Below are 10583 nucleotides of genomic sequence, written 5' to 3' on the forward strand. Positions count from 1 at the left end.
AAGATGCCCGTACTGAGTACGGACCCCATAAATCACAATGAATCAAGTAAAAAATTCCTTTAGCATTATTTTCACTAGAATCGAACGTACCTCTTGTCTGTTTGGCTTTAGAACAAACACCGCAAATCCTATTTCCACTACCACATCTAATGTTCAAATCAGGAAGAAATTTAATTACTTTTTCGGAGGGATGACCCATTCTCTTGTGCCATAACTCATATGAAGCTTCAACCTTTGCCTTGTGAACCTTGCTTGAGCACGCACCCTTGAAGTAGTAGAGCCCTTCGCGTAGTTCACCCGCACCAATCACCATCCTCGAAGTGTGGTCCTGTACAACACAAAACTTATTAGTGAATTGGATATTACAATTTGACTCCTCTAGTAATTGCGACACAGATATCAGGTTACAACTCAAACGAGGAACATAAAGCACATTAGTAAGCTTCATGTGCTTATTTAAAATGGCTGTCCCTTTCTTTATTGCCATGACACGCTTTCCATCGAGTAATCCAACCGGACACCCAGTCACGGTCTCGGTATCATGCAGGTGGTTCAAGTTCCCGGTCATATGGTGTGAAGCTCCTGTGTCAATTATCCAATTCATACCTGTCAACTTCTCATTTGTGCTGGGTTTACAAGAATTTGAGAGATTAAGAAAAGTGGGCCATTGTTCATAGTCAATCCACTGAATGCTGCACGATCTCCCTCTATCACGTGGATTGGTTCAGAAGCTTGCCCTACCGCTTGTGCAGCATTTGCCCTTTGTACGCCTCCACGTCCACGACCAGTTTTGCCTTGTGTTCCTCGGCCTCATGTTTTCCCACCTTCAGTAGATCTTGGCCGGTCTCCCCACCAGTCCGGGTAGCCGATGAGTTGAAAACAACTCTCAGCTTCATGTCCTGTTCGTCCGCAGTTCATGCACACTCCAGATTTTTCTTTTGTGTCATGTCCCTTTCTTTTTGTTCCAACTTGCGTCTACACAGCAAAGCTCATCGCCTCCCTTTTTTCTTCTTTGTTGTAGGTCATGGCTCTCAGGCACTCTTCTTGTATCACCATGGCATAGGCTTTGTTCAAGTTTGGCAGTGGATCGGTGCCCAGAATATTGGAATGCACTGTTCCATATACTGCGTCGTCCAAGCCCATCAGAAATTGATGGACTCTTTCTTCTTCTCGTCTCTTCTCCAGCTTCGTAGCGATGTTGCAGTTGTAGCCTGCACATATGCATGTCGGAATTTGTTCATAATTAGCGAGTTCTTCCCATATATGTTTCAGTTTGCCATAATAAGTCACGATTGGGAGACTAGCCTGTTTGTTGTTCACGAGATCTGCTTTGAGTTGTTGTATTATTGGCCCATTGCCCACTGAAAACTGCTCTTTGATGTCATCCCACAGGTCTTTCACAACCTCCATATACGTGATTGTAGAACGCAGGTCTTTCACTAAAAAAGCTATTTGCATTATTAATTGAGACAAACAATACTAAAACAAATTAATGAGGAAAGATATTACCTATGCAAATACACCAAAAAAATTCCAATGATCAAAAAAAATAGGAAAATCCCCACAATGACCTCACAAAAAAACTTTTTCAAGCAATAATGATGCTCATAGTCAGAAAAAATCCTACCTTCTGAACATTGTGAGAGCTTTTTTTGGTAACGGGTTACAGGCGTAACCCTCTCCCAAACCCCTAGACCCCCATCCTGGGTGAAAGGGTGAATAGCTTTTAGAGTGTTAACGATGGGATTTTTTTTTTCCTTTTTTGGTAATGGGCTATAGGTGTTATCCTCTCCCAAACCCCTAGACCCCCACTCTAGGTGAAGAGGCGGGCCAGCCCAAGACCTTATCAGGTCTGTGAAGTCTCTGTCACCTTCCCTTAGGTTCAACTAAGGAGGAGAGAGAGGGGGGAGAGAAACAAACAAACAGATAGAGGATAGGTGATTCAAGAGAGAGAGAGAGAGGTGAGCCGAGAGAGATGAAAAGATGAAGAATCTAATAAAAGGGATACATGTCAAATAGAGAAACCCCCTTAAACACCCCAGCCATTATAAAGATATACTTAGATATAAAGAAATTGTTGATTTTTTATAATTTTTATTAATGTCTTTTTTTGTAAAATAGAGAAACTTTGATTATCATGAAGAGGCTATACATGAGGGGATATAATAGGTTTATATGTTATAGATACTTTCCCTTTATAGGTTGTGCAGGGTAGAATATGAGCAGCATAGTTGTACTTTCTATTTATATGGGTACATGAGAAGTAGGAAAAAGAAATAAAAAGTCTTGATTGTCGGCCCTAGTGAAGATGCTCAATTCTGAGACGTTACCCTAAGGCTATGTTTGGTTTGAAGGAAAAAATAGGGAGGCGTAGGGAAATCTTTACAAATCTTGTATAGGTTTCCCTGCTTTTCCCTTCCTTTCCCTACTTTTCCTTTCAAACCAAACATAGCCTAAAAGTTAACTAGCTCTAAGGAGTTCAAATTAATATATATATTCCTGATGTTGCATGATGAAGTTGCTTCCATGCCTGCAATTAAGGCCTAAATTTTTGAGTCATTGCTGTTGAGGGCCCAACATTGTCTTCCTTAAGCTTGAATGATGCCTTCATTGGAGTGTTGGATGATGAGTGCACGTCCTATATTACCTACGGTAGTGTCGTAAGACCCATCAATATTAAGCAATGCATGTGATAGACGTGAAATGCAAGGGACCGATATTATTCTTTCCGATAGAAGTGCATCAAGCATGGAACAGTAAAAAACAGTTAGTTGTGGCTCAATCAAGTGCAGAGGCCGAATATAGATCTATGGCCTATAGCATTCCAGAACTACTTTGGATTAAATCCTTACTAAGTGACATTGGTCAATAAAATCTAAGCTCAAACCCACTTGAGTTTCACACCAAATGGCTAGGGAAAAAGGGCAAAAGGAAGAAGAGATGAGTGGCATTTTCGGTTTGCCATTTGCAGGAGCACATGTTATTCGATGATAGCCACATCCCACATTTGACCCTGGTGAGTAAGCCATTCCAAAGAAATTTCCTAACGAAGATAAGGCGCCTGTAAGGAATCTTGAGTTTCTAAAGAAGGGACCATTTAAAGTAGGTGGTGGAGAGTGATGGATTAGAGGATAAGACTCTATAAGCTTATTAACTGTGTGCTTTCCACCATGACTTCTCTTCCAGATTAATTTGTCCGCCTTCAAGTTTGGGTTTGGGTGTATGGAAATGATTTCCAGATTAATGTCATTATGAAATAATCAGATCAAGTTGCAATCAAAAAATACTTGTGAGATGGGTTATGCAGAGGTTGTAGGTCCCATCACATTTGATATCCAAAATCCACTCCATTAAAACAAAGTTAAGTATGAATGGTGCAAACAAACAATTATGCCATGCCTTAGTACTAACCAATGAAGATTCAAAATTCATCAAAATCCATGGGGTTTGGTCAAACTCTTAAACATGATAGTGGATGAGTATGATATCAGAAGATCTCACATTTAAGAGTGTAACTAATCACCCCCCCCAAACTTTGATGAATTTTCATTGGTTTGTTTACACCTTAGTACAAGGGGTTACGTATAGGAGATCCAAACTGTTTTTCATAGGCAATTTAGGTACGTGGCAATCATATCCACTGTGAAAAAGAATCAACCTTGTTCACATGTCCCGATTATGACATTAAGCATATAGAACCTCTAATTAGTCCATAAATCTAGCTTATTTGTTTCTTATTGCTTCACTTTTTAGAAAATGTATAACAGTTGAATGTAAGATTTTAAGTACTCTAACTATACCTCCACCATTAGGCATTTTTGATGATCAGCATTCAAATGTTTGAGGATGAATGATTAAAGAAAAGTCAGGATAAAAATATCAATTTCTTGCCTTGTGCCTTCCATGCCTGTAAGGCTGTAACATACAAGCTCAAATATTTTGTAGGTCACCTCCATTAAGAAATCTTCTGATTCAAAGAACCAAACAGATCTTCAGCAGTAGTCCTGTCAAAACTAACAATATGACCACTCTCTGCATGCAAGATCATGCTGTCCGTTGATTGCTTGCTTGTAGGTAATATACCATATATACTTCAAAGGTGAGGCATGATGCATAAAGAGGGCTTACTTTGAAAGGATTCTAAAGCTAGGAAAAGAACCAGATTGTGATCACAAAGTAGCACCTGCACATTTACAACCGAGGATCTCATTTGCTCTGTTACTGGGAATAAAATCTGTATGAGGTGAGATTAAATCTTTACCAAAGTTGGAACTCCCATGAAATTCTTTACATAAGTCCCTTAAAAATGATGTCCCATTCAGACATAATCAAAGTTATAGAAGAAAATCATTACACATCATATCAGAACCCGCCCAATATTTGAATCCATAGAATGATAGAATACCAAACATAAAATACTTTGTTTAAAAGAGCCAACACAACAACACCTGAAAGAAACCAATTCATGCTTTTACAATTAAAGTGGATAAAAAGACAATAGCCATCATAGTTGGTCATACAAATCTACAAAGGTCCTCTCTTATGCATATAAACAACAAAAACAGAGCTGTTTTCCAGCAGTCAACCAAGTTTTCTATAACTAAGTCTCTCGTGGATTCAATACTTCCAATTGAATGTCAGCTACAGTAAGGAAAGAAGAGGGTCAAGAAAATTGCAACAAAAATTTGGTGAGATTCAAAATCCAACCTCCTTCAAAGATCTTTCTCCAGTTCTTATATGATATTAAATACATATTACATATTTGTATAAGCAAATATACCAAAATTTTGATCCTCATTGTTTGATGCAAAATCAAGTTAATCAGAGGTATCCTCAGGCACCACATTAAATTTCTCCTTTATGTCTTCCATTGAATGTTTAATTTTCAAATTCCAAAATTGAGTTACACCTAAAGTAATCTGGTGCAGTAGGTATGCTATACATGGAATTCCTAACCATTGCTTGTAGTGATTACATTTCCTAACACATTTTGACTTTCCTAGTTTGTAAATTAAAGCTTCAAGTTCTACTGAATATGAAGGTGTAAATTAGTTTGTTAAACTAACCAATGAAATATAGCTATATTACCTTAATTTCTGCAAAAAAAAGTTGTTGCATTATGACTTAATAGGTTCCATCTGCGGAGCAGGCTAGTAAGAACTGTAACTCATAGAACTAGTCAAACAGAAAGTTTTGCCATCAAACAAAGAGAACCATTCGGTTAGAATACATGTTAATGGAAAATTAGTTGTATTTGGTTTACAAATTTTACAGTAAAGAGTATTTGGCCAATTCTCAGGCTCTCCATTAGCAATGGATGAAACTAGCTTTCTCCTCTTCATTAAATGAAAAAGCGAGAGCTTCTAAAGACCATAGTTAGGAATAAAATGGAAAATCCAGTCCCCAATTTCCATTGATTGCATTTATAGAGCAATGAATCATGTTGCATCAACCTTGCTGTTTTCTCTTGGAATTATAATCTTTCTCACAAAGTGCCGATGTAGGGGAAATAAACCTAGAACCTCTCATATCTTCATTAACCATGCTGGTTCATCAGAAGTTCAGTTCTGGTCAGATTCTCCATAGCTTCATCCAGAAAACTGAGGAGTCGTACCTTAAGATGGATAAAAGAACCACTCAATAATTTCAGGTGAAATTAACCCAACTCAACAAATCCTCATTGCAAATATATGGGGTTGGCTACAAGAATCTTGTTTCACCATTCCACTCTAACAAAAGATTTATTGCCCCTTCCATGTAATATTTTTACCAGTAATCACTGCAGGAGCACAGACCATCCTTCATATGATGGAAGCGGTTGGAATCCCTCACTATTATTTCTCGCCCTGTTGCCATTGAAATGAATTTCATTGCAGTATGACAATCTCCACATACACGAAGATTCTTGAATATCCGGATTGGTCTCGACTTAGATGTGCTTATAAGACCATAAGCCACTGCTATCTTCTCGCTATGTTGAAACAAATATTGTTCCTTCTGTTCCTCCTCCACATCATGGAGAACTAAATCTATGTCAGGGATATAGCCCATGTCCTTTATTTTGCAAGCCAGTCGATCCAACTCTTCAAAGATCTCCCTTGATTGGGGGTGCGAAGTATCCCCAACATGGAATTTGTGAACCTTGTTTTCTATCTCTATCCAGCTACAGCCCGCTTCTTTAATCATTTTCCTCTTTCTCATACTCTTCCTGATTTCTGCTACATTGTCCCATTCTCCTTTTGAAGCATACAAGTTTGAAAGTAAGATATATGCAGCTGGATCATGTGGGTCCAACTCTAAAATATTCTGAGCTGCCAGTATCCCAAGTTCTATATTTCTGTGAACCCGGCAAGCTCCAAGCAATGTACGCCATACCAAAGCATCAGCCCTGAATGGCATTGAGTATATGAATTTGAGGGCTTCTTCAAGGAGACCTGATCGGCCAAGTAGGTCAACCATGCAAGCATAATGCTCCATTCTTGGAAGAATACCATGTTCCTTATACATGGAATTGAAGTGCTTCCATCCATCTGCAATCAATCCCACATGGCTGCAAGCCGACAGGACTGCAATGTAGGTGATCTCATTTGGCTTTATACCTGCCCCCAACATTTCATTGAACATTTCTAGAGATCTCCTAGCATACCCATGCTTTGCAAAACCTGTAATCATCGAAGTCCATGAGATAATGTTTCGATCTTCCATCTGATTGAAAACTAGGTAAGCTCCATCTATGTTTCCACACCGAGAATACATGGAGATCAAAGCATTACTTACAATTTGGTCAGATTCAAAGCCAGCTTTTAGTAACCGAGCATGTATCTGCTCACCCTTTCCCAATGCATTAATACTTGCAGCCCCACTTAAGAGACTAGCAAATGTGAAAGCATTCACCCCAATGCCCACATTCTCTGATAGATGGAAGAGTTCAAAGGCTTCTTCAGAACTCAAGTTCTTGGCATACCCATCAATAAGTGTGTTATAGGAAACCATATTCTTCTCAAACAGAATATCAAAAGCTTTCCTGGCGTCTTCCATCTTACCTGAGCGAGCGTACATACTAATGAGAGAATTGCCCACAAAATTAATTGATCCAAGACCCCGTTTAACCACATGAGCATAAACCTGTTCACCCATACTTGGATCAGAGAGATTCCCACATGCCTTGAGAACACTAGCAAATGTGAAATGATTAGGAAGAATTTGTCCCTGTATCATATCACAGAAGAGTTCAACTGCTTCTTCATCACGCCCTCCACACTGCACATATCCTGTGATAATTGCAGTCCAGGACATAACATTATGGCTGGGCATCCGATCAAAAACCTTCCGAGAGTCACTAATTGATCCATCCACTGCACATTTTGCATACATGTCTACCAAACTACATCCAACACAAACATCCGATGCCAATCCAGTTCGGATGGCTCGAGAATGCAGTTGCCGCCCAAGCTCAACTGCTTCTAGCTCAGCACAAGCAGAAATTACACTAGTTAGAGTGAAACGATCAGGTTCAAACTCGGTTAAAAGCATATCCAGAAATAAATCAGTGGCTTCTAACGGGGACCCACAGTGTAGGTATCGAGTAATCATCAACGTCCACGAGACGACATTCTTTTCAGGCATGCAGTCAAATATTTTCCGTGCAGAAACCAAGTCCCCACTGCCCTTTGTAAACATATCAATTAAAGCACATCCTACGCACACATCAGATTCAAAATACCCAGTTTTTATCAGAAACCCAAAAATCACTCTTCCTATCCAAGCATTCTCCGCATTAGAACACGCCTGAATGACACTCGAAAAGCAAAACTGATTTGGATGATGCCCCGATTCCAGCATCTCATAGAATGTGGCTATGGCTTCACGCTCCTGCTTGTTCTGCGCAAAGCACGAGATCATCGCACTCCACGAAACCAAATCCCTATTACCCCCCATGCCTTCGAAAATGGCCTCAGCTGTTTCCGATTCCCCACATTTGGAGTATAAGCTAATAAGAGTATTCAGCACAACAGTGTCCAATTCGAGACCGGACTCGATAAAACGGCGGTGAACGACCTTCCCACGATCGAAAGCCCGAAATCGGATACATGATTTGAGAAGAACAGAATAAGTAACCAAATCCGCCTGAATTCCCTTCTGGGTCATGAATTCAAGGGTCGAGAGAGCACCGTCAAGATTGCCCCCATTGACAAGGCGGATCAAACGGTTCTTGAGGGGTTCAAACTGGGGATGCTTCAAGGATTCACCCGAGGAGATCTTGTCGCGGGAAGGTCTGAGAGAGGTGAGCGGAGGTGATATGATTTTGGCAGGAACGCCGAGGCAAGTATTAATCATGTTCTTCAACGGCTAATTAGAAACGCTAAAGAAACTACTCTGCTTCAGAGTTTTTGTTAAAAGACCAGGTCGGCATGGAATGGCAACGGAAAATTAAAATGAGAGCGATAGACCAACGGGAGATTTCAAACGCACAGTGTCTGAAATTTGTGACTTTGCATCCTGGGTTGGTTGGGTGATCAGTGAATCAGTGATGACTGATGAATGAAGTCAATGAATGCCCACAAGATAAGCTGTGGAAGGTAGGGAGGGAATGAAACTTTTGGATGGGACAATCCGAACCCGGTCCAACCTATTTGATTGGGTTAAATATTGAGTTAGGGTTGAAGTTTGAAAGGCCAATTCAATTAGGTTAGCATTGATGCCTTGGGCAATCAAAACCAACCCAAACCTGATGTAAAAATATGTTTATGTGATAGGTCCTTTCTTTTGAAAGCCCCTTGGCTGATAAAAGAATTCGAGGTTCAATAACTCAGATGGTGTTTGGTAGCATATAATCAATGTCAGCTCCGCACCAATAAGTATTTCCTTCAATAGAACTTGAAACCTTGTTTGGTTAAGGCCATGTTTGGGAATGTTTATGTTAAAAATAAGTGTTTATTCAAATAAGTATTTATTTGCATTTGGCACCAATATCACTTATTTCATATTGGGTGTTTGGTAGTCTTTTTCTTTAATAAGCAATTATACCTATTTTATCCTTCATTTTCTTTCAAATTTTACGAATTCACTTTTATAAAAGTACTTTTAAGAAAGTAATTTTATGAAAGCACTTTTATAAAAGCATTTTTACGAAAACATTTTTATAAAAGCATATTTTATGTAAGTAATTTTATAAAAGCACTTTTACATAAGTACTTTTATAAAAGCACTTTTACGGACATACTTTTATAAAAGTATTTTTACGAAAGCACTTTTGCAGAAGTACTTCCATAAAACTACTTTTACGAAAGTACTATATAAAATTCAACTTGGGAAAGTTTCACAAGTGGTATTTTAAAATTCAACTAGGGATTTGGAAGGAAAAATTTTGAATAAGTGCTTATTGTACAAGCACTTAAAAAAAGCTGGAAATTTGGGCTTAAAATATAAGCTTTTGACTTGTTTCCCAAACACCATTAAATGCTTAATGGTGTGGTCTTGGCCCAAATAAGCACTTATTTTTAAGCACTCCCAAACATGGCTTAAGTTTTTTATCAAGAAAATGTTTTTCTCAAGTTATACGAGAACTATCTGTTGGACTCCAATGGTAAGGGTTTTTTTTTTTCACTTTTTCACGCATGTGGCACCTAATGATGCCTAGCTATCAAAAAACGCTAATAAATAGTTTTCTACAATTTTCTCATTTTTCAAGAAAGATGACATACAAAATATTTATTAGGTGTGAATCTAAAACGAGAAGTTGGGATTGAGTCCTAGGGGTGTTCACGGGTCAGGTTGGGTCAATTTGAGTCATTTTCTTCAACCAACCCAACCTAATCGGTTTACTTATTGACTAAACCGAAACCGACCAACCTTGAGGCAGAACCGTCCCAAACACGAAGGGTCGGTTTGGGTTGGTTTATCGGTTTAGTCAGTTTTTATATATATTTTAAACTAAAATATCTATTTATATTTAAGTTTATTTCTTTTTAGTTTTTATGCAAAATCAAAATATATATTTAAATCGATTAGTTTTTATGCAAAACTGATTTTTTGTCAATATATATTTAAATTTATACAAAACTGAGTTAAATATTGTTCCATTGTATTATATTTGTATTGGTTTTACGTTTTTAGCTTTTATCATAAATAACCAATTTTTTTCAAAGTTCAAACAAAACACAAATAAAATATATCAACATTTAACATATAGGGTAGGGACTAATTAATAATTACTTTAAACATATAGGATTGGTCCAGTTTCGATTTTCATACATGAAAACTAAAACCGAACCGAGTTGTCAGTTTATTTTCTATACAAACCGAAACTGACCAATAGTTTTGAAAAACTGACCAACTCGGGTTGGGTCGGGCCGGTTTGGTCGGTTTGACATTTAATGTGAACATAGATGTGAACCAAACCTGTTCATGGGCTGGGCCTTGGGCGGTTGGGCTTAAATTTACACTATATTGGACTCGGACTTTGGGCCAAGTCCATTCAAATTTTGGCAAAAGCCAAGCCTGAGCCCAACCCATAAAGAAGTATAATGTGAACCTAAAGAATTGAGAGAAAAATGAGCAAGGGTATGAACCAATCACATTGT

The 10583-nt window shown here is 38.4% G+C and overlaps 2 protein-coding genes across 2 annotated transcripts; both read right to left on the bottom strand.

The window, feature by feature from the left end:
• Positions 1-975: 975 nt before the first annotated feature.
• LOC148802940 (uncharacterized) lies at positions 976-1410 on the bottom strand. Its single transcript, XM_088903576.1, has one exon. The coding sequence runs from the start codon at positions 1408-1410 to the stop codon at positions 976-978; it is 435 nt and encodes a 144-aa protein (XP_088759702.1).
• A 3781-nt stretch (positions 1411-5191) lies between these two features.
• Positions 5192-8729, bottom strand: EMB2261 (Tetratricopeptide repeat (TPR)-like superfamily protein). The gene has a single exon (XM_010278644.3). The coding sequence runs from the start codon at positions 8335-8337 to the stop codon at positions 5767-5769; it is 2571 nt and encodes an 856-aa protein (XP_010276946.1). The 5' UTR covers positions 8338-8729; the 3' UTR covers positions 5192-5766.
• Between the last annotated feature and the right edge of the window lie 1854 nt (positions 8730-10583).

Source organism: Nelumbo nucifera, chromosome 1, assembly GCF_055504915.1.
Source record: "Nelumbo nucifera cultivar China Antique chromosome 1, China Antique-T2T, whole genome shotgun sequence".
Classification (NCBI taxonomy): Eukaryota; Viridiplantae; Streptophyta; class Magnoliopsida; order Proteales; family Nelumbonaceae; genus Nelumbo; species Nelumbo nucifera.